This window comes from Protomyctophum bolini (genome assembly GCF_963924005.1).
Source record: "Protomyctophum bolini genome assembly, chromosome: 24".
In the NCBI taxonomy this organism is placed as follows: domain Eukaryota; kingdom Metazoa; phylum Chordata; class Actinopteri; order Myctophiformes; family Myctophidae; genus Protomyctophum; species Protomyctophum bolini.
In genome coordinates, this window is record NC_137885.1 from 24,494,121 (window position 1) to 24,519,864 (window position 25,744).

Here is a 25,744-nt window from a genome sequence, read left to right on the forward strand (position 1 = left end):
TATACTTCAAAGCCCAACAGTATTACGCACAGAACAGCTGATATACAAGCTCACATCACATCGCGGATGCGACTAATGTGAGCGTAGAGGTCTGCGTGCGCGACACCATCGCGGGACGAAGCATAAATTATACTTGATGGGCAGCCGTGCACAAACAGGCTCTTCATGAGCGCACCTCCCGTTCTTATGACAGCGACTGGAGGTGTGGTTTTGAGGACAACTATTATTGTTGAATCACTACACAACAGAAACCAATGGATTATATATTTCAAGAGTGAGAATACAATAAAAATCCTAATGATTCTTTCTCCACACTGGGAGAAAAACAGCATCTGAAAGTTTGATGGGCCATGTTTTACACGCGAGTGCAGCTAGAACTTTTCCATTGCATCTTATGAGAGGCGGGTTCTTCTGCTGCCGGTATGCTCGCGCGTGCTGTTTCTTATCAGTGTGACGTCGTTGTTAAGGCGTCTATAAGCTTGCAGATCGGCAATTGTTCTATTACTCGTATGATAAAGACTTAGGTGGATAATCACAATCGTTCACATGAACATCATCAATCATCATTATGAACATGTGTCATACTTATTTATATCGGCCTCATGACGTCTTATGTTTTCTCTAAGTGCCCTAAACAAAAATGTAAGTCCATAGACTTGGCTGGCAAACGATTTACTATATGTCATAAAACTCATAACTCATAAGTGCTCTATACAAACATTAAAAAGTCCACAGACTAACATTCCTAGGGGCTAACATTCCTCAAAAACATGGACCAGACCACAGACCACTAATGGTAACACTCAGCAACAGATCACCATAGTACAACAGGATGCTGTTTGGTTTGAGCATAATGGTACATTCCTGTTTTAATATTCACAAATTGAATTAAGAAAAACATTACATCAAACACATGACAACCTGTCAATCATCGTCACAGACCAGCGTGACCAATCAATCAGCATGAGTCAACAAACAGATCTATTTCACAATACCGCGCAAGCACACACACACACACACACACACACACACACACCACTGTGAGAGAAAAAAGAGATTATTAAAAACATAAATGAATACATAGCCTACATAAATAAATACACGTATAAACAATTGATTAAATAAATAAATAAATAAATAGTTATAACCATGTGAACTCTGTTTGAGTCCTTCAGCAGCCTTACTGTATGTACGTGCTCTTGAGCAGGGCACAGGGTCTGAACCATCAACCCTTATTGACAGTAGAAGTACTTCTACTTTGACAGTAGAAGTACTAGGGTACATCTCTGTGTACAGCTTCTAAACATTGACGTCCAGACAGTAGGAGGTCACACGGGGAGGTCTACAGTGGTGGAAAAAGTACTTAAGTAAAATTATCAATACTGCAATGTCAAACTATACTGTTACAAGGAAAAGTCTGGAATTAAAAATGTACTTGAGTAAAAAGTACAAAAGTATCGGTATAAAAATGTACTTAAAAGTCCAGTAGAAAGTATTCTTCATGCAGAATCTCTCATTTCAAGTTTTCAGATGTATAAATAGTCTTTGTATAATAAATGTATATATAAATTCTTTACATTTTTTGAAAATAGCCAAACACACAATGTGTCGGGCAGCCCATTTTCAAATCATACATTTTAATGTATGTTTTGATTTGTATACAGTGAAGAAGTGGTCCGCACACAGGCTTTGCTCCAACAGTGTTTATTGTGTTAAAACACCATTATAAATTAAGACACAATTACACACTTCTTCACTGTATGTATCTACCTTTGTCCAGCACAAGCCAGGAACTGGATGTGCACAAGCCACCTGCTTTTAAAAGTTGTTTTGTATAATCAATATCTACAAAGTAAATAGTAGTTTAGAATAGAAGTTTTCAAATAAAGGTACAATATTTGGATCCCAGATGTAGTGGAGTAGAAGTAAAAGTATTGGAAAAAATACTCAAGTAAAGTATAAACACCTTCAGACAGAGATCTCCAGGTCTTCAGACAGGGAGGTTTAGGTCTTCATACATGGAGGTCCAGGTCTTCAGACAGGGAGGTCCAGGTCTTCATACAGGGAGGTCCAGGTCTTCATACAGGGAGGTCCAGGTCACCTCCATCGGGGCAGAAGGCGGTGCATCTCAGAAGGTCCAGACAGTGCACCATCACCAGGCTTCCGGTCAGGTGTCTCCAGCGCCTGGTCGGAGGGTTCCTCATGCGGTCCAGGCCCACATGGAGCTCCTGCAGGACGTCCCGGTGACTGTCCCCCACGTTGGACGCCCAGGTGAGCAGGAAGTCATAGGCTGGCTTCCACATGGCCTGGTTATTAATGATAAACATATTCAATAATATAGGCTGGCTTCCACATGGCCTGGTTATTAATGATAAACATATTCAATATTATAGGCTGGCTTCCACATGGCCTGGTTATTAATGATAAACATATTCAATATTATAGTTATAGGCTGGCTTCCACATGGCCTGTGTATTAATAAACATTAACTTTGACTGCCACCGTGTGGCCACAAGCGATATCGCTGGGTGCCAGGTGGATGCAGGGAGCTATGGAACTATGACGCAATTACGTTTTTTCGCTAGATAAAAAGCATGTGTTAGCTCGCGATAGTTATCTTTCTCCAGAAACGTCAATATTGTAATCTGTAAAAACAGAAATGAGCCCTGAATCTCGCAGATCTGATCATCACCACGGACAGTGCCCTAGTTTCAGAGAAGAAAATGCATTTAAAGTCGTCCATTAAAACAGAAGTAAATGCTGCGCTCAGGGCTAAAGGTTTTTATTTTTTTAGCAAGACCGTTTCAAATCGATATCAAGCGATATAAAACATGTATTTACGACTATGGCACACAAGCGTGGGATTTGATAGAACGTAAATACACAGGAAGGCATTGGCTGGCTTCCACATGGCCTATAAAACGAGACCTGTACGTGCCCGTCGCAGTCGGCCACCGGCCTACTTGGGAACCCAATGATATACGTTGTCATAGCACCCCTTTTAACTCAGCCGGTGTCCCACATGGAGATCTGTGTATGTGCCTGTGTGTGTGTGAAGACTGCAAACTGAAAAGTGTACTTTGAGCTTCAATTGGCTGAGGCAGGGGCTGGAAATTGCACAGGTGAAAGGAGTTGGCCTCATTAGGCCCACTGGCAGAGCCTGACCAGAGCCTTTTGTGGTGGTTCTGGAGAACCGTGGGTCCGACCGACTCGATACCTGGCACTGCACTCCCTGTGGGGGTGTGGAACGCGTGTGTCGAATGTGAAGTCGGTGGGTCAAACATACTAAATATCATAGTTAACTACACAGGAAGTCATAGGCTCTCTGACCTCTGTGTCCAGTGTTCCTGCGTGGTCTCTGTGAGGGGCCTCATACGCCTCCATCTGCTGGATGGACATTCTGACCAGCTTCTCTGCTAGCTCCCTCCATCTGGAAGACACCTCCACCGCTGTGGTCAGCAACACACAGTCACACAGCAGCCTGCTGACCAGGCCCTGGCAGTCCATCTTTAATAAAGCCTAGAGGAGAGAGAGGGAGAGAGAGAGAGAGAGAGAGAGAGAGAGAGAGAGAGAGAGAGAGAGAGAGGGGTCAACAGCCTGCTGACCAGGCCCTGGCAGTCCATCTTTAATAAAGCCTAGAGGAGAGAGAGAGAGAGAGAGAGAGAGAGAGAGAGAGAGAACCTGCAACCTCCGGTCAAACAAATGTATTATTTATTATAATTTATTTACGTTTAAATCTCTCAACGGCTATATGTTATTATAGTTGTTGTTATATGGCTGAACTCATACAGAGCTATAACCCTCCCAGAGCTCTGAGTCACTGCTGACTGTGACAACAACCCGAACCCTCAGAACAAGACATGGCGGCCCCAGAGCTATGGAATAATCTTCCCTCCCACATTAGAGCTGCCCAATCCATTGAGATGTTAAAACACTACTTAAAACACATCTTTTCTCTCTGGCATTTTAATATTATACGATTATAATGGTTATGTAGTCTTGTTGGCTATACCAGGGGTTCCCAAACTTTTTTGGACCAGGTACCCCTTTTGGGGTAGATATTTTTCCAGGTACCCTCTCATCCTCGCAACACGGATAACAATATATTTACAACCACAAGCAGTGTTTCCTGCAGGAAAAAGCTTTGGCATGGTGGTGGGCACAGGCCGCAATTTTGATTAATTAATTAATTAATTAGATTAATTAATTAATAAGATGAATACATTAAGATTAATTTGTATTATTGCTCTTGTATTGCTATTGGAGACACTGGGGGGACACTGGGGGACACTGGGCAGGCACTCGGGAGGCACTCAGGGGCACACTGGGGAGGCACTGGGAAGGCACTCGGGAGGCACACTGGGGAGGCACTCAGGGGGACTACAAATGTAGAGGTCTAAATGTAGACGTCTAAATCAGGGGTTCCCAAACTTTTTTGGACCAGGTACCCCTTTTGGGGTAGATATTTTTCCAGGTACCCTCTCATCCTCGCAACACGGATAACAATATATTTACAACCACAAGCAGTGTTTCCTGCAGGAAAAAGCTTTGGCATGGTGCTGACATTTAGACATCTAAATGTGTACGTCTAAATGTGTACGTCTAAATGTAGACGTCTAAATGTAGACGTCTTCTCTTATGGGGGTCCCTGGCATATCTTTTCAAATGGGGGTCCACGGGCTAAGTAGTGTCAATTTGGGGGTCCTTGACATGAAAAAGTTTGGGAACCACTGCTTTAAACACTTTAGCACTTTATGAACATGAACAAAATAGATGGGTCCCCCCTGGAACTCCCTCAGGTACCCCTGGGGGTCCCCGGACCCCACTTTGGGAACCACTGGGCTATACGTGTACTGTTGTTATACATGCTATGTTTCCTTGTTTTCTTTGACATGTAATTGAATGTAATGCTTGATATTGTTGTTTTATTTGTTCCTGTGAAGCACGTCAATTTCTTCAATTTCGGTTGTGTGAAATGTGCTATAGGCCTATAAATAAAGGTTGATTTGATTTGATTTGATTCTTTCAATTTTGACCCCTCTGTTTGCTCCTGGCTACAGACTGACCATCATGAGTTCTCTCTGGAAGCTCCGCCTCTCCTTGAACTCCAGATTGGAGGTGCATTCCTCCTTCAACTTCTCCAGGACAGAGGCCACTCTCTCTGGCTCGCTGTCTACCTCCACCCTGCAGAAGAAGTGCAGAGGAACGTCTCTGTAGCCCAGAGCCTCCGCAAACACCCTCCAACTGGACACGTTCTCCATTAGCAAGGTTCTCACCTGAGAGAGGAGAGGAGAGGAGAGGAGAGGAGAGGAGAGGAGAGGAGAGGAGAGGAGAGGAGATTACGAGGGCAATCTTCACCAACCTATGCTATGAATGATGCTACCATGTTGGTGGAAAGAAGACAGACTCGTCTGAGTGACTGCTAGGGGGTGAGTATAGAGCACCGAAGTCTGACGTTAATATAGTTTACTTTTTTATTTGTATTATAAACCCTATGGCATCTTAGATCGCCTCATATAAGAACTGTGTTTGAAAAATCACACCTGTGTGAAGTGAGGGGCACTCTTATCATAAATCATCTCATTCAGGCCAATCACAATTTGCATTCTCACCTTTTCTGTCCTCAGTTTTTATCCTCAATACGTACATTGCTCAGCCAATGAAACCATCGCTATGGGGTACACACAAACACACAAAGCTGGGCATAGGAGGGGCTAGCACCCCTCAAAAATAAACAAATCATCCCGGCGGTTTATGGATATGAAGAATCAACTGACTGCGAGAAAACGCTAATGTTATGCTAATGTAATGCTAATGTTACCGCTGCCGAATTTTGAGACTGTATCAAAAATATGAGTGACTGACTGTCGTAAACGATACAGACACCTCCCCGACAATATTGCAGAGGCAGTTTGTTTATTTTTGGACCACACTTCTTATATGAGACGATTTTAAGATGACCCAATGTTATTCTCCTTAGAGAAAACTGTCCGCGAACCAGGGCTCTATATGTGCAGGTTCTTACCGAGGCGTAGATGTATGTGAGGAACTTGCAGGGTCTGAGGATCTGCTCCAGTAGGATGGAGCTGGTCAGGTCTGGTCCACTCCAGAAGACTGGTTTCACTTTACCCAGAACCACCACGTTCTTCACATGAACCAACCCCACCTTACCCTGATAATATCCGACATACCTGCAGAGGAGAAGTAATAATAATGAATAGCATTTTTATAGCGATTCATTCATACATTGGGAGGTGAATCGGCGAACAGTCGACGCCAGCGTCCTCACTTCCCACATTCACACACCAATGGTGTCAAGCTCACACCGACCAACTCATTGGAGGCTATGTAGGGTTCAGTGTCTTGCCCAAGGACACTTCGATGTGGACAGGAGGAGGCGGGATTCGAACCGCCGACCCAGGGATCATTGGACGACCTGCTCTACCTACTGAGACAACATACCATACCGGTAATAGTGAACTCCTCGGAGCACGGGTCTCCTGCCAGGTCAGGTAGGTTAATGTTGACAGATCCATATTGATGACATCACTATTATAATGTGTACCGATTTGCATGAGGTTTGGACAATTGTTTTTTAATCACACTTGTGTGAAGTGAGTAATGAGCGCTCTTATCATCATACATCATCTCATTCCCTGCTCAGCCAATCAAATCATCACAATCCGTTCTAGAAACACACACACACACACACACACACACAAACACAAAGCTGAGCACATATAGCGCCCCTCAAAAGTGGGATTTTGCTCCCGGTGGGGCTATGATAGGCAATGTTAAAAGGGTGACATTTGTTCCTCAACGCAGTGTGAATGTGCGTGCATTTTCTCCGATCATAGACAGACACACGAACAGACAGGTTGAAAAACTGTCCCTTCAGTCTGGCCTGGCGGAGACAATGTACAATAAATAACAGTGTTTTAATTACAGTAGATTCCTTTATTAAGAATAAGAAACACTAATTAATAATAATAGTATATTATTTTACCATTCTTTAGTCCACAGTTGTCCTTTCAGGGTGATCTTATCCTCACTGAGCAGAGCCATGACATCACCTGTAAAATACCATATGACATCATCATGACACCATGACATCACTATGATATCACCATAACATCAGATGATCTAGTGGTGCTGAGCTCCATATGCAATGTGGCCCTCTGGAGTGAGCGTGGAAATATAGTGACCCTATAGCAATAGTGTATTGACTCCCTCCCTCTGTCTCCCTATTGGTTGACCCAGCTTCATGTGATGTCACACAGCCCAGCAAGAAATCGGACCGGGGAATAAATACGTTAACAACCATAGTGGACTCGCTACTCTGGCCCACGATGTTTAGGTTAAGGTTGATTTATTTAGCACATAGTATAAAAATTAGACAATACATATCAAAGAACAAAAATACAATGCAAGGAAAGGAAGAAGCCAGCTGGCTTATTTGGAATCCTTTCCTGTATGGAAGAGGTCATTGATTAAGCAGATTAAAAGTTCGTTAAGAACAATACAAAAGACTACAAGTTGGCAAAGGGGGGCAGCTGTGCTCTCTCTCTTGTGTTTATACCTTTCTTGTACTCCAACAGGTATGTGGGGCTCTTGTGTTGACGTTTGACCGTTTTGATCAACCTGCAGAACTTCAGGTTGGTCACATGACGATCCTGGAAGTACAGGAGCAACGTTATTTAATAATTATATAAAAAAAGAATATAATGCATTTACTCCATTATTAACCGGAACTTAAGCAAATATGGAAATCAAAACAATACAGCACAAAAACAAAACTCCGGATTTACCAAAGCTGCGTACTCTCAACACTACTATACGGTGCAAAATGCTGGAAAACAACAGAAGACGACATCCATAAACTATCCACCGTGACCTTCCACACATCATGCCTGCGAAAGATCCTGCACATATTCTGGCCCAAAACCATCTCAAACAATAACCTCCTCAACATCACCCAACAAGACAACATGCACAGTATAATCAAAAATGCAGGTGGCCATGTGCTCAGAATGGACATCAACGCAATACCAAGAGTCGCATTACACTGGACCCCAGAACGAAAGAGAAAGAAAGGCAGGACCAAAATGACATGGCGTAGGACGATGGAGAAGGAGCTCCAGCAACAACATCAGAGCTGGGGGACCATAGAGAAGATGGCCAAAGACAGATGCAAGTGGAGGAACTTGGTTGCTGCCCTATGCACCAGCCGGCGTAATGGGGATAAGTAAGCAAGTAATCAACTTGGTCACACCATTATTTCTGATACGACAAATATTCTGATACGACAAAACATCACCAGTATTACAGCTAGACGGTTGAATTGATTGAATACTTTCTTAGCCAGAAATGTAAACAGCAACAGAGTCACAGTCAAACACTTGGTCTGAAAGGAATAGCATCAAACAAAGTCCTTGTGGTCTTGTTTCCATTCGGGCCCTATGTATTCAATTCATGAACATGACATGGAAAAAAAAGAAAGAGAAAACACAATTCGATATCACAAAATATAAAACACTATACTGTATGTACAGAGTGGTTATACGTATGTACATGTATTCGACAATAAATGTATTCCAATTGCATTGGGCATTTTGTCCTTTTGTATTTTCGCATTTATCATATTCCACGCGCACATCATTTCTTTGTGGACTTTTTAAACTGTTGCTGGCCTTCAAAAACACGACTAATACCCTGTGTTTGAATATTATTTTCTATGTATTACTTGGCTATGGCCTAGCCAAGTAATACGTATAGAAAATAATATTCAAACATAAACATTCTTCTTCTTTTATTCCTCTTTTTTTAATCCCACATTTTTTGTAACCCATTTTTCCACCTTCCCATAGGGGACACGGGGAGAACATGCAAACTCCACACAGGTATGGATGCTCATGACGTCCCCGGTGGGAATCGATCCCGGGACCTGATTATTATATTAAGTGTAGTACCTGGTAGTGAAGGTACTTGCAGCTGGCGGCCACAGGGGACAGCGTGATCTTGTCCTTCACCTCGGCCTTCCTCAGGAACCTCCTCTGGTGGCTGCAGCTCCTCATCTGGCCACCAGGGGGCGGCGGGGGGGTCTGCACACAGAACTGAGCCAGGATGCAGCCGAGGGCGTCTTTCACCTGAACTCTGAGAGTGAAGTCTGACAAGATGTCCGACTGGCACGCGATGGAGAACACATGGCGAATGACCTGAAACATTAACATATTTAGACCTGAGGATGATTCTACAAATGTCTCTTGACCCCATGTTTCTATGTCAGTCATTCTCAAACATTTTCATGTGAAGGACCCCCACATATATATGTGATTGGCCGCCGGCCGCCATCTGAGGGACCTCCTAGAAGCAAAGATTTGAGTTAAAATCGTTGGCTCTGAAAGAGTAGGCCTATATATTCAAAGATTCGTGCCCCATTTTCACGATTTCTCAAAAATAGCCGATCTACCAGCTCGTAGCGTGGCACTCGGTGCCGCGCTATGAGCTTGTATAGATCTGCTAGTTTTCAATAGCTAAAGTATAACGTGATGCTTAAAACACCAAAAGGGGTTCCCGTCCTGAATGGCTTAACTTATTATCATTCTGATAACTTGATGTCCGACTGGCACGCGATGATAATTAATTTACACTCTTTGAAGACACTCTTGATGAAGACGCAGAGAGACCGAAACGTCTCGTCAATATATGATACTGTTAATATGAATACAACCGATACCGTTTGGACCAGTGGTTTTCAACCCTTTTCATATCAAGGCCCATTTTATTTATTGGGCATTTGAGCCACGGACAGGACCACCATCTGATGAGATTTAGCCTCTCAGATCCAAAACTAACAAATATTGTGTTGTCGTTAGACAAGATTTTGTCCACAATTCCATTCTGTATTGATGTTGGTGCCATTAGGGGAGATAACATTGTGTAGACTTCTTGTAAATGCAGATGTGTATCTCTTGAGAGCATAACATGAAACCAAATGAACCGGTAAGGGTCATTTTACGCTCTCAAGAGTTAAAGATCTATAAAGGCCCATTTGGTTAGAAACTCTCCATCATTTAGCTGCATGGGGACCACCTGGAACCTCCTCAAGGCCCACTGGTGGTCCCCGGGACCACTGGACTGAAACATCTTCATGAATACAAGTGAAACTGCTGAATGTCTGTTTGTTCACGATTGTTTTGCTCATGAATGTTTCATGTGTCACCGTCTAAAACACAGTCTAAAGAAAACACCTGCAGATCTGAACCATGTGTGAATATGTTCTTTGCAAAGAGTGCCCACACTTTATGAAATATGAATACAAATCTAACTGAGACTCACTCACCTTCCCCAGTTTAAGCTGGAACCCCCTGATCAGCCTGGAACGCCCCTCCCCAGGACCCCCGTCACTGGGACCTGCGTGGCCGGGACCCCCGTCGCCTGCCTGCACCTCATACTGGGACATGTTGGAGTACAAGCCCACCTGCAGTGGGGGAAAAAGTACTCAGATGTTTTACTTATAAGTAAAAGTATCAATACTGCAATGTAGACCTATACTCCGTTACAAGTTAGAGCCCGGAATTCAAAATGTACTTGAGTAAAAGAAAAGTACAAAAAGGTATTGGCATAAAAAGTACAAAAAGTAGAAAGTACTCAGTATGCAGAATGTCCCATTTCAAGTTTCCAAACGTGTATTAAAAATGTTTAGAAAATAGCAGATATGACACGCTGTGAGCTTGTAGATCGTCTATTTTCAAATGGCCGGAAAGAATATAGCCAGGGCTCAAGTGCTTTCATGTATGTTTTGTAATAATAATCAAAGTAGAAGTAAAAGTATTGGGAGTTAGAAATACTCAAGTAAAGGACAAATACCTCAAACTTTGACTTAAGTACAGTACTTAACAGTTTTAATCAAATATCCTACGCTGCCGAGATTGTTGTATTACCTTTAGAGCATACGCTGAATTATTTGGGCTTTTGATCCGTGAATATCCGGCGGAAAAAGGTTCCTTCGTTTGTTATGAACCAATCGCACCAACCCGCCATCTTGGCGGGTCGTGCGATCGCAGCACAAGACCCTCCTCCATGAGGAGTTGTAGTCCGTTCATTAAGACCCTCCTCCATGAGGAGTTGTAGTCCGTTCATTAAGACCCTCCTCCATGAGGAGTTGTAGTCCGTTCATTTGCATTGGCCTCAATTTCCCAGAAGCCCTGATTTCCAGTTTCGTCATCAAAACGAAACCTAGTCTCTAGCTCCGCGGGCAAAGACAGAGTGTCTTTTATATTTATTACAAAACGGCGGATTAAACACATAAAACAAAAAGGCGGGAATGTCGTAAAAAGCACGCATCGTACCCTGGATTAAACAATTCACGGCAGTTCAAACTGTTAAGTAAATGTACATAGTTCCTTTACAGCACTGCCCACCTGCAGGTCTTGGGGGGATGCCAGCACAAACTGGTGCTTCCCCCACAGGTGAAGGACCACCGGAGGGGCGGAGCCAGCCTGACCTGCTCCTCCCACCTGAAGAATCACACACAAAATCACACAATCAAAGACTCACAGACTCAGTGAATTGGAATCAATAATAAACCAGTGGTTTTCAACCCTTTTCATATCACAAAATCAAGGCCCATTGTGTATTTGAGCCACGGACCACCATTTTGTTGAGATTTAGCCTCTCAGACCCAAGACTTATACACAATTCCATGGTGTATTGGTGGTGGTACCATAGGAGAGATAACCTGGCAAACGTTGATAAAAAAATAACAATTCTGCATTCTCTAATACTGTATGTGTAGACATATTGTAATTAAGTAATGCAGATGTTTAACCCATTTTGACCTGAGATCAGATTCTAAAAAAATGTCAGTTTGAAAATGACAGTTTTCTGAAAAAGTTCTCTGATCGTGTTTCTATGTCAGTCGTTCTTCGATTTTTCTAAAATAGCAGACCTACAAGCTCGCTATGAGCTTGTAGATCTGCTATTTTTCAATAGCTAAAGCATAACATAATGCTAACACCAAAAGGGGTTACCGCCCCAAAAAGGGTTAACAATAATTTAACTCTTCTTGAGAGTGTAAAATGAAACCAAATGGACCCACAAGGCTTCATTTTACGCTGTCCTTTAAAGATCTACAGTAATCCAAGTCGGGGGACCACCTGGAACCCCCCCCCCCCCCCAAGGACCACTGGTGGTCCTCAGACCACTGGTTAAGAACCACTGTAATAAACTACAAGCTAACCATTACTTTTTCCCCCCGACCTGGTAGAATGTCATACTGGTGATAACTAGTAAGACGCGCAAACGCGTGAAGCGAACGCAGCTCGTGTGTGTGCATGTCTGTCTGTCTGTCTGTCTGTCTGTCTGTGTGTCTGTCCCGCTGTTACTGGACCTGGCCCCTTTTGTGCCCATATATGGAGCTGAGTGATTCACAAATCACTCAGCTCCATATATGGGCACAAAGGGGGGACACACACAGACACACAGACAGACAGACATGATCTGCTAGGTCTTATAGTAAGTGCTCACTGCTTTCGCAATTATGCAGCACATAATACAGTACATATACCTCGTTGACCAGAAGGGTTTTGGGGGCGCAGTCGTGTGCGAACATGGCCGCCACGGCCTTGAAGGAGGGGTGTATGTGCTTGGGGCCGTAGAGCCCCAGGGTGACCGTCTTCTGGATGTGGTCCCACACCGAGTCGTAGCGCTGCTGGGCCCGGCCCGCTGCGGGGACCAGCCGGACCACCAGCGCCACGTAGGTGCAGGGCTCCGGCCCGTCCAGACGGGCCTGGACCGTGTCCTTGTAGACGTACGCGTCGGGGATGGGAGCGTACGGACCCTCTCTGCTGTTACTGCGCACACACATCACCTGGAGGATAGTCATGATGATGATAATTATGATTATGATTATTAGTGTGGTTGCCTATGGACCAGTTGATTTCGTCGACTAAAACTAAGACGAAAAGTGTTCGTCGACTACCTTTTTTCACTGATGAAAACTTAAATGGAAACTAAATGAAAACTAAGCTACGGCGACTAAAACTAAGACAAAATATACTGACAATTTCATCAACAAATAAAAAATGTACTAAAATGTTAGGAACGTACTAGTGGACAAGAGTTCCAGTATAAGTAATTCTACACTTAGTTGCTTGCTGAAAATAGCAGATAAACAAACTCAATCTGCCATTTTCAGCAAATGTAAAAACAGTCATTACGGCATCAAGGCCCGCCAAAATACAATTTAGTCGACTAAATCACCTGTAGATTTAGTTGACTAAATTCTTATGATATTTAGTCGACTAACACTAGATTAGTAACGCCAAACATTCCAGGTGACTAAAATGTAACTAAATGAAAACTATTCAAAAGACTATGACTAAAACAACACTGCTGTCCTCTCGCCTCAGCGCTGCAGCCGCCGTCGGGTGCGTCCCTCTTCAGGGTGACGTTGACCTTCATCTCCAGAGTGATGAAGGTGTTGGTGTCCATGTTGGACAGCTTGATCTCCAGAACGGGACTGACGGAGGAGACCAGGTCGGTGTTGAGCTCCACCGGAGGCTCCAACAGGGCCTGAGACGGAGGACATGAGAGGAGTCGAGGACATGAGAGGACATGGGAGGACATGAGAGGACATGGGAGGACATGGGAGGACATGGGAGGACATGGGAGGACATGAGAGGACATGGGAGGACATGGGAGGACATGGGAGGACATGAGAGGACATGGGAGTACATGGGAGGACATGAGAGGACATGAGAGGACATGGGAGGACATGAGAGGACATGGGAGGACATGGGAGGACATGAGAGGACATGAGAGGACATGAGAGGACATGAGGACATGGACGAGAGTAAGATGCGCCGACACGGGAAGCGAACGCAGCTCGTAAAGTGCAATAACAACAATTAGAATAAATTACGTACTTTTTTAAGGGTTTTCTTTTTAAAGTTTTTTTAAAGTTTTTTTTTTAAGTTACGTTTTTTTTTAATTTTTTTTAGTGTGTGTGTCTATATGTGTGCATGCGTTTAAAAAAATGTTTTTTCTTTTAAAGTTTTTTTTAGTGTGTGTGTCTATATGTGTGCATGCGTTTAAAAAAAAGTTTTTTCTTTAAAAGTTTTTTTTTCAATAACACTGACCTTCAGTGCTATGTGTTGGTGGTCGCCGTGCGCCACGTGCCCCGCGGGCACGTGCACGCTGACGTGCGTGTCGGGCAGCTGGACCACGCCTCCGTTGGCGTCCAGGCGGCAGACGGTGTGGGTCTCGACGGGCTGCGTCTGCCCCCAGCCCGGGTTCTGGCCCAGGGAGCAGAGGTCGTGACAGGAGCGCGCCAGCTTGCGATGGTTCAGCCACGCCGTGCGGTACTGGGCCCTGGAGCCGAACTGGTCCGGAGCCGGAGCGCTAAGGCCCGTGAAGAACCCGGAGGAGGGCAACACCGGATTGGACTGGGCCTGGAGGACGGAGAGCTCCGATAGGCTGAAGGAGCGTTTGTTCCTCAGGGAGGAGGGGCTGTCCCTGCGGAGACAGATGCAATGATTAGACAGACACACGCACACACGGACGGGACGGACGGACGGACGGACAGGGGCGAAAACATAGTCTCGGTCACGCCTGCAACCTGGCAGAGACAATTATAGAATCTATAATCTAGATAATAGATTACAGATAATAGAAAATAAACCTCTCTGGAAGTAAATAGACGGACCGCACATCAAACAATTAACAGCAGTTGCGGTCAGCCGCAGAATGAAGGACATTTTTTTACCCCCTTTTTTCGCCCCAATTTAGTCGTTATGACAATTAATTCCTCGCCACACATTTCTGTGTTGTCACTGCTGTTGTTTCCTTAATTGTGATCACAGAGCCAGTGAGGAGCCCCCACCGGGACGGGAGGACGTAGAGCTTTCGTCCTACTCCATTATAGACCCCTTTCAGAACGACGAGGGACCCAGAAGAGAATTCCCCATGCATTTTTCCCATAGACGTTTCAAAAAGTATTTATTTAAAGAACCTCAGACAAAGCCAACTCGGATTGTGACAACTCATGACAACAAACACAATTTTTTGGGGGGCTGAATAAATAATTAGAAAGAAAAAAAAATGGCAGGAATACAACACTCTTTTGTTTGTTTTCTTTTTTCTAATTATTTGTTCGGACCAAAAAAATGTCATGATTTGGCTGAGGCTTACAGTTCTTTAATCAGACCAGTGTGTGTCCAGTGGAAACCTCGTATGAATCTGATCTCGGGTCAGAATGGGTTAAACGTCTCGGGGGAAAAAATGCATGGGGGATTATTTCCTGGGACTGTCGTCGTCATTGCTCTATAGCAGGGGTGCCCACACTGTTTTGACTTGAGAGCTACTTTCAAAGTGATTGTCTCAACAAGATCTCCTGGTGAGAGCAGGAGTGGACCTGGTGAGACGTAGGAGGGGCCCGGACAGGTGTCAACCCACAGAGCCTAATCCTTCCATGTGCCAGAAGGTACCTCCCAGTCCCGGCAGAGTAGTTCAGGAGGAACGGATTGTGTGGCCCTGGTTTTTCCCTAATGGGACTTATCGAGGGTAGCTACTGGGACGTAAGTCGGGACTTGATCACCCCGGCTGGGTCACCTGAGTGAGGGGTATAATGTTGCGAGACCCGAAACCCCGATGACCTTGGGATACATCACTGAGGATACGTCCCAGGTGCATCCATTTATGTATGCATTTTGTTATATTATACCTACCGAAAAAATTATATTAAACCATTGCTGAAACTAGTTTAAATATGGAATAGCGGCGCTGGTGTTACATATAAGTCAAATGCACTTGGAATGGAGAAATGGAATCGGTAGCTGTTTTTTTGTATTTCATCTGCAATGCCTCTGACATTTGTGCACAGCAACACTCTTGAAAACAAAATATTGCATTGTGGGTTTGAGCTGACAGGCTCTTTTTGATCAATGAATCAAGTCACCTTAATTCAAGTGGCAGATGCCAAAAATATATTTTTGTATTTTTAGGGGCATGTCATGTGATCAACCTGCCCAGCCCTTGTGATGTACTGGTAGATCACCCCTGCTCTTTAGCTTCCACCCAACACTCCCTGCCCCCCCAGCCCATAGGCGTACATACAGTGACAATTCTCACCCTCCTCTCACCCTCCTCCCCAGCCAAATTAATAGTGATATTTAAATGCTGTACCTGTGAACAGGCTGTGTGTTGTTCTGCATGGGGCCACAGGAGGGCGCTGTTGGACCGCTGCTCACGCCTGCATTAGAGTCACAGTTACCATCAGAGCAGGGGAGGGGCAGGGGGTCAAAGGTGATCAGATCCGAGGATTTCCTCCCTACCCTGACCCTCTCGTCCAACGAGATGCCTCGGTTCACAACACCCTGGTCCAATGAGCTGCCTCCGTTCACGCAGCTCTGGTCCAATGAGATGCCTCCGTTCACAAAGGGGTTCATCTCAAAGGGGTTCCCGTTTGGCGAGGGAGGCGCGTCCTTAAAGGAAAGCCCCACCCACTCCCCAAGCAGCCAATCATCACTGTCCGCACTGTCACAGATCATACCGCTGTCACTGAGGTGGGAGGAGCCGGCGAGGCCCCCCAGTGGCGCAGCAGTGTCACTGCGGGGAGAGGAGGACTCGGTGAGGACGCCCCCCCCTAGTAGCCTAACAGCGTCGCTGCGGTGAGAGGACTCGGCGGCGCCCTCCAGTGGGCTAACATAGGCGGCCGGGATGTATCCCATCTCTTGGTTGTTGTGCGCGAACCACCAGTCTTCTCCGGACGCGTCCAGGACGTACAGGTGCTCTCCTCGGTTGAAGCGCAGCGTGGTGAAGCTGCCGGGGTGGTAGTCCCTGATGGCCACCACCTCCTGCTCGCCTCCCATCACTTCCCGCCGTTTGCCTCCGACCACTGCCTGGTGTTTGCCTCCGACCACTTCCCGCTTGCTCCCCGCGGAGGAGGGAGTGTCCGACATCAAGCCTCCGGGAGGAGGAAGAACTGGAACTGAAATGAAACACAACCACAATCATGTTAACCCATTTAGGCCTGACGTCGAAACTTCAAATCTTCTAAATCCTGTCAGTTTTCTGAAATACCTCATGTTTATGTATCAGTGGTGCTCAATATTTCATGTCAAGGACCCCAAAAATGATAAGATTTGAGTTAAAATGTTCACTCTGTAATTGCGAAAGCAGTGAGCACTTACTATGAGACCTAGCAGATCATGTCCGTCTGTGTGTCCGTGTGTCCCCCCTTTGTGCCCATATATGGAGCTGAGTGATTTGTTTGTGATTGATGCAACACACTCCATATTTGGACGTATAGCTGCTTTGGGGACTCCTTATATGGTTATGGCTAAGGTAAAAACTTAACTTAAAAATAACTTAACTTAAAAAAATAACTTAAAAATAAATCTTAAAAAAACCCAAATATGTACGAGCTGCGTTCGCTTCCCGCGTTTGCACGTCTTACTGGTAATATATAGAGAAGGACCTGGATTTTCGTTTTTTCATGTCATGTGAAAGCAGGGAATCATAGCTTCAAATTGACATATTGGTGGTTTAGTTTGACCCACCAGTTATATGGCTTATAGAGTAATGTCTTACAGAAAACAGCGAGTTGAGAAAACGGGCTTGAAAGGTTCACTTCTGTGGTCTCCAACATTACACTATAGAGCGCCGCAGTCCCTCCCCCTTTCAGAAAAACGAGTGGCCCAGGAAATCAAAACCCAATGCATTCTCCCATAGGCACTTAGGCATTTAATTTATTTAAAGACGGTTACGCCGCGGACAAAGCCAACTCGGATCGTGACAAATCATGACAATGAACACCATGTTTTGGGCCGATCAAATAATTTATAAGACGAAAAACCAAACAAATAGTGTTGTCTCCTGACTTTCTTTTCTTCTTTCTAATGATTTGATCGGCCCAAAACATTGTGTTCATTGTCATGATTTGTCACAATCCGAGTTGGCTTTGTCCGCGGCGTAACCGTCTTTAAATAAATTAAATGCCTAAGTGTCTATGGGAGAATGCATTGGGTTTCCATTTCCTGGGCCACTCGTTTTTCTGAAAGGGGGAGGGACTGCGGCGCTCTATAGCTACGCCTAGCATTTATTTCATATTTACATGTCTTCTGTGGTCTCTAACATTACACCTAGCTACATGTTTAAGCATTTATTTCATATTTACATGTCTTCTGTGGTCTCTAACATTACACCTATACATGTTTAAGCATTTATTTCATATTTACATGTCCATTTCAGCTCTGACACTTATTTCAGACATGCTCTAGTATGTGAAGAGTCTGCCTGTGCTGTTAACTAATTTTTGAAAAGCTGGATTTTACGCGATGGCAGGCTCTCAGTCAAATGTGGTCACATATGCCCTGCAGGGACAGATAAGGTGTGTTTATTATCAATGAAGAGGTCGAACGTTTACCTGTTGGTTTGACCTCTGACTGACCTTTGACCTTTGGCTGGAGGTCGACGAGCGTGCCCTCCGACCTGCAGCGGGGGAGGAGCTGCTGCTGCCGCTGCAGCTGATTGGATCTGATGATGCGATGAGCGGCCATTCTGATTGGCTGTTCACCATCACGTCAGTGTTCTGTCTTCTGATTGGTTCTCTCCATCAGGTCTGTAAAGAAAGGAAAGAAGAAAAAAAGAAAAAACAAAACAAAACGTTAACGTTATTTATTATTTAATGACATTTTTATTTTGACACATTCATGTTATTGAGGTGAATATAACAAAAGAATACCGATTTGCTCGTCTACAAATTCTCCATTCATTGTCAAGGCCATTTAATGTTTGTGTTAGGACAAAAATCTAAACTATAGATAAATATAGGAGAACTTTTGCATACAAAACTTTTGTGTGACAGAATGACAAAATACAGAGATAAAAGGTTTCTGCCCGACACGCAATGTGGCCCTCTCGAATGACCGGGTATTAGTGGCCCTCTGGAGTGAGTATGGAAGTATTAGTGGCCCTCTGGAATGACCGGGTATTAGTGGCCCTCTGGAGTGAGTATGGAAGTATTAGTGGCCCTCTGGAGTGAGTATGGAAGTATTAGTGGCCCTCTGGAATGACCGGGTATTAGTGGCCCTCTGGAGTGAGTATGGAAGTATTAGTGGCCCTCTGGAGTGAGTATGGAAGTATTAGTGGCCCTCTGGAATGACCGGGTATTAGTGGCCCTCTGGAGTGAGTATGGAAGTATTAGTGGCCCTCTGGAATGAGTATGGAAGTATTAGTGGCCCTCTGGAATGACCGGGTATTAGTGGCCCTCTGGAGTGAGTATGGAAGTATTAGTGGCCCTCTGGAATGACCGGGTATTAGTGGCCCTCTGGAGTGAGTATGGAAGTATTAGTGGCCCTCTGGAATGACCGGGTATTAGTGGCCCTCTGGAGTGAGTATGGAAGTATTAGTGGCCCTCTGGAGTGAGTATGGAAGTATTAGTGGCCCTCTGGAGTGACCGGGTATTAGTGGCCCTCTGGAGTGAGTATGGAAGTATTAGTGGCCCTCTGGAGTGAGTATGGAAGTATTAGTGGCCCTCTGGAATGACCGGGTATTAGTGGCCCTCTGGAGTGAGTATGGAAGTATTAGTGGCCCTCTGGAATGACCGGGTATTAGTGGCCCTCTGGAGTGAGTATGGAAGTATTAGTGGCCCTCTGGAGTGAGTATGGAAGTATTAGTGGCCCTCTGGAGTGAGTATGGAAGTATTAGTGGCCCTCTGGAGTGAGTATGGAAGTATTAGTGGCCCTCTGGAGTGAGTATGGAAGTATTAGTGGCCCTCTGGAGTGAGTATGGAAATAGACCGGGTATTAGTGGCCCTCTGGAGTGAGTATGGAAATAATCGTCATGGGGGCTCCCCCGCTTATATAAAAGTTTGGGTCGCACAATGTATTGGCAGGTGCCTTTCGATAGGTGCTGGGTAATTAATCACACCACCTGCCAATTGTGTGACCCAAACTTTTGTGTTTCCCTGGTCAATTGGTGATGACGTCTGCATGCGGTAAACAGGACGTATTCGTAAAATCAGTCCATCGATCATTCGCCCTCTCGCCCGGAGAGAAAGACGTCTATGTGCATCTCTTGAAAAAAATGGAGATAATTGACTAAATAAACGTTTTGTGCCAGAACTTTCACATGGATAGAAAACTAGAGGACCATATTTCACTCCACGTCGTTGGAATTATTTAATGGGCGAGTACAAACGGAGCATTTTTCACATTTAGGCCGCCCATTTTACATCCGACCAGAAATGAAGCAGGACCGTTCTATGCCTCTGATACATGAACATTTACGAAGTTAATTTGCTTGGTCATGACTGCCTGATGCCTGTCATCATGTGCTTGTTTCTAGAATGCGGCAGATCTGTTTTTCTTCACACCAGAAACTTGCGTCTTTGTTTATGATTAAATATTAATGAGAAGCCTCTCTGAGAGTATCCTAAATGTTAGCCTCACAATGTCAAACGTCTATTTCAAAGTTTATGTCAAGAAAGGAAGTCAGCAGTCCCTAGAGGAGTCAGCCTACTGTAGGCCTACAACAGTTGTATCCTGAGGACTTCAGCTTTACTGGGCAACTCCACAACAGCGTCCGCCCCTGATTATGGATTACTACATGTTTGAAGCCATCAAAGGTACATAATTGAATTGTAATTTTTGCTGTATGGATTTCCATTGATTGTGCCCGTTGTCTGCTGCTATGCTATTGGGTGCTGGACTGTTGGTGCTATCTTGCTCATTTGTAATTTGGAAGTGAGTTGAAAGAAACTAGCTGTTGTTACACTCTGCAGTCTATACTCAACACTACACTTCAGGGAGAGAGTGCATATTGTCTATGTCCAGCTGAGGGTTTGTGTAAACACAAACACAAACGAAGGTGTGATTTTTAGTTTACATTAATGTGATGGTATGAAGTGTCTTGTAGCAGCCTGACATTAAGCCTACACCTTTCAATCTCTAAGACATCTCTAAGATACCTGAAAATGGGTATTAATTAATTAATGCCATTTTTTTGCGCAGTGTGCCCAGGCATATTTTCCCAGGCCAAGGTAATAGGCTAATTAATTCCTGCATAAACCACTGCCTAGCTCTCTATAAACAAAGTTGCCCACCCCTATAGCTGGCATAGGGTACCCGAACTGTCAGCAGAAGTTTCCCAAGGGAGTTGGGTTGGAAGTTCAGAGGTGATCAGACAAATATGAACACATTTGGGAAGAAAGCTATAGGCTATTGGTAAGCATTTCTTTTCCAGATTGGTCCAAAAGTCGGCTAATTTAATTTCCAGATCGAGATAGATACAGACAGACAGACAGACAGACAGACAGACAGACAGACATAAACGTTGCCAGGGCAACCTGAACGCCGCCACGGGTGATAGATAGGCTACCCCTAGATCAGTCTCTGTATTGAGTTTGTGCTTGAAATGTACTGTAATTCTACAAACTGTTAATAAATATTTCAATCAATCAATCAATCAATCCGTATGTTACCTGGATGGATCAAAATAAATCTCGCGTCACCTGACCTGACGAGATGTCCTGGCTGCAGGGAGTGAGCTGTGTGATCGGGTCTCCTCCTGTCCTGTCCTGTGTTGTCCGCTTTGTGGAGCTCTGTGGTCGGGTCTCCTCGATCCTGTCCTGTGGTCTCACTGGTCTGCTGCCCGCGGCACGGAGCTCTGTGTGGGGTTGGCCCTCCCTCCTCCTGGGCCTGGCTGTGTTCTGCTGTCCACGCTGGTCTGTCTGGAATGAAGACTGAAGAGTTTTGTCCGCTCCACGGAGCTCTATATCCACGGCTACACAGACACACAGATCATCGCTTGATGGAATTCTTCTGTGTTGTAGGCTATAATCTTCCACATCGCCGCCATCATTTCCCCAAAATGTCCCACTCCCATCTCAGAATATATAACTGTGTGTATAAATAAAGCTTTATAATTATTATAACTCTCCACCGGTGCTCACATTGAAGAGAGACAGCCGCCGGGGACAGGTCGGTTAATCTCAACACAGATCCAAGCAGCATAGCGGCAGGGGGTAGTTCCTTTTACCATGGATTATTCCTGTCAGGCACAGCTGGTCGTCACTATAGTACCAGTTAGTATTAGTTAGTATAGTACCAGTAGGCCCTACCTACACGTGTGTGTGTGTGTGTGTGTGTGTGTGTGTGTGTGTGTGTGTGTGTGTGTGTGTGTGTGTGTACTGTGAATGCCACCTGACTGGTATAAAAACAAAAATCAATGACTGTTGTACTGACCAGTACAACCACAGCCTGAGTCTGATACTGTTGTACTGACCAGTACAACCACAGTCTGAGATACTGACCAGTACAACCACAGTCTGAGATACTGTTGTACCGACCACTAGAACCACAGTCTGAGTCTGATACTGTTGTAGGCTACTGACCAGTAAAGGTCTCATGTATGTAATCTTTACTGCGGTGAATGTGAACTGTTCAGGTGTACAAGAATGTTTGCAGAGTACTGCATAGCAGAGGATAGAAATTGTTCATTGGGATTTACACAGATATTTTATATCAATTATTTATGCCTGGAACCAAGCCATGGAGGCTCCTGGTGGTTCATGACCATTATAACATTTAATTCTGTGTAAAAAAAAAAGCATCTCTCTCTCTCTCTCTCTCTCTCTCTCTCTCTAAGGGGTGGGGTGCAGGCTAGGCTATATATTGCAAATGGTTTGAGTCTGAAAAAGAAGTTGTTCTCTTAAATGTGATGTATAGCCTACTGTATATAGGCTGACAATTTTATAACAGCAACATACATTCTAAACAGACTATTTTATATGTGGGGCAAAGGTCTCAATGTGCCTTTTTGTTATTTCCAGGGCAATACAGTACCCCATGCAGGAGAGGAGAGGTATGATTAATTAATCAGATTGTAATGAAGATGTGTAAACTGATCACATATCCTATGCTTCACTTTCCTCTGCTATCCTACAGTGGTTAATGTTCAAACTTATTATGAAACACAACAGATACCTGATAATGTAATCAAATAATAGATTAATAACCAATCCTTATGTTGGGCGCATGTCATTGCAGGCAAAAAGTTGAAAATAGCACATCTACAAGTATACGCAGTACGCAGTACATAACATGACACACGTGTCACAAGAAAACGTGCTGTGAGCTTTGTAGTCATATAGATCTGCAATGTGTTGTACTGGGAGCCCACAGTCTAACACTGACCAGTACAACCACAGTCTGAGATACTGTTGTACTGACCAGTACAACCACAGCCATGTTACTATACTGAGATACTGACCAGTACAACCACAGTCTGAGATACTGTTGTACTGACCAGTACAACCACAGCCATGTTACTATACTGAGATACTGACCAGTACAACCACAGTCTGAGATACTGTTGTACTGACCAGTACAACCACAGCCATGTTACTATACTGAGATACTGACCAGTACAACCACAGTCTGAGATACTGTTGTACTGACCAGTACAACCACAGCCATGTTACTATACTGAGATACTGACCAGTACAACCACAGTCTGAGATACTGTTGTACTGACCAGTACAACCACAGCCATGTTATTATACTGAGATACTGACCAGTACAACCACAGTCTGAGATACTGTTGTACTGACCAGTACAACCACAGCCATCTTACTATACTGAGATACTGACCAGTACAACCACAGTCTGAGATACTGTTGTACTGACCAGTACAACCAAAGTCTGATCGAGTCTGATACTGTTGTACTGACCAGAACGACCACAGTCTGAGTCTGATACTGTTGTACTGACCAGTAAAACCATAGCCTGAGATACTGTTGTACTGACCAGTACAACCATAGTAAAGATGTATAGAGTTACAGGTTACTGTGCAGAAGAGAAATGTAAGTAGACAATACTTATCCAATTGCTTGTCCAGATATGTTCCAAATTGTACCTTGAGGTAATGTACTTGACCTCCTCATTGTGCCAAAAATGGATTCTAGCAAACATGGAGAAACGGCTTTATTGCTTTCATGGCCAACGGCCTGGAACAAAATATCCAATTCCATTTAACCCATTTTGGGCGGGAACCCCTTCTGGTGATAGCATTATGTTACGCTTTAGTTATTGAAAAATAGCAGATCTACAAGCTCAAAGCGCGCCACCGAGCTTGTAGGTCTGCTATTTTTGAAAAATCGAAGAACGACTGACATAGAAACACGATCAGAGAACGACTTGGTTTTTACCATGGACTTCAGTCATGGGGGTGTGCCAGTTCGACAAACCCTGCTTTCCTCTCTCCTCAGCTGTAATTAGTTTAATGTCTGTAATATGTATGTTAGTTTAATGTATGCATGTTAGTTTAATGTATGCATGTTAGTTAAATGTATGTATGTTAGTTTAATGTTCACTGCCAGTGTTGAGACGAATACAGGCCAGTTCATTCAGTTGATCAGTGTCGAGATGAATAAAGGTCTCGTCATGCATGTAGTCTTTACTGCGGTGAATGTGAACTGTTCAGGTTTTACGACAATGTTTGCAGAGTACTGCATAGCAGAGGATAGAACGTGTTCATTGAGATTTACACAGATATTTTATATCAATTATTTTATGCCTGGAACCAAGCCATCCAGGCTCCTGGTGATTCATGACCATTATAACATTTAATTCTGTGTCAAAAAAAGTCTCTCTCTGTTTCTCTCTCTCTCTCTCAGCTTATCCTCCCCGGCCCATATGTTGTTTTGGTCACCGTGTGTGTGTGTGTGTGTGTGTGTGTGTGTGTGTGTGTGTGGACCTAGAGGGCTCGAACCAGACACTAGCCATTGGATATGGGGGCGGCTAGTGTTAGCAAAGGATTATGGAATTACAGAGGAGTGACAGCTACTGACACACACACACACACACACACACACACACACACACACCATCTTCACGCATATTTCTGGTTAGTTATTCCACATTTTAATACATTCTTTCAAGTTTTTGAAAAATGTTTCAAGCTGTTACAATTAAGCTCACGAGTCTTTTTATCAGCCATTTCTGAATATCCAATAGTGTTCAAATATGCTTATTGTGAACTACGGTACTGCTTTGTTGTCATATACGGGAATAAAACTTTATTTCAGGTGTCCAACATTATTTAATAATATTAATGCATGATTTAAATTCAATAATGATAATAAGGTAGATATTTCATTTGAAGCAGAACAGCATTATAAGGGCAAAGTAAAATGTACCTTTCTCACACAGACAGTTTAGACAGTTTTGACTGTCTGTTTGTCTGACCAAGTGACCAGTGATGTCCTCTTTTTAAAGCTCAATTTACAGTAGACTATAGGCAAAATCTAGGCTTTGCTGCCACCATGTGGTTATAACGGCACATTGGCACTAGTGTAAATGTATACTATGAATCTAAACTGGCGTTTCGATCTGCATTTTTTGCTATAACATCATTTTTGCTATAGGCTATAATTTTTCATTTTCACAACTTTACACAGACTGTCGTGCAAGCACAACCTCAGACAAAGTTACACAAAGGTTTGTTCACTGCAAAGTTCTATTATAAAACGTTCTCTGTCCGTTCACTTTCACTCTGCCGTTTGTCTCCGTCTCTGGTGTGTCATACATATACACACCATGTAATCCTGAACTACAATTCCCATAATGCTTTGGTACACTGCTCCTTGTGGATAGAGGGGGAGGGATGTCTTACTGAGAAAACATGTAGTCCAGGAAGGATATGGTGCAATTATAGATTTATATATAAAGTATTCAAATAA

General features: G+C 44.1%; 1 protein-coding gene across 1 annotated transcript; it reads right to left on the reverse strand.

Moving 5' to 3' along the window:
• Positions 1-2,078: 2,078 nt before the first annotated feature.
• On the reverse strand, positions 2,079-18,560 carry LOC308311826 (SH3 domain-binding protein 4-A-like; the record flags this gene model as incomplete). The annotated part of the gene is made up of 14 exons (XM_080758602.1): positions 2,079-2,306; positions 3,331-3,519; positions 5,067-5,276; positions 6,026-6,191; positions 7,007-7,073; positions 7,580-7,673; positions 8,970-9,215; positions 10,343-10,480; positions 11,424-11,519; positions 12,569-12,871; positions 13,408-13,575; positions 14,142-14,517; positions 16,186-16,990; positions 18,428-18,560. 14 exons carry the CDS (start codon positions 18,558-18,560, stop codon positions 2,079-2,081), a joined length of 3,219 nt encoding a protein of 1,072 aa, XP_080614728.1.
• Positions 18,561-25,744: the final 7,184 nt, after the last annotated feature.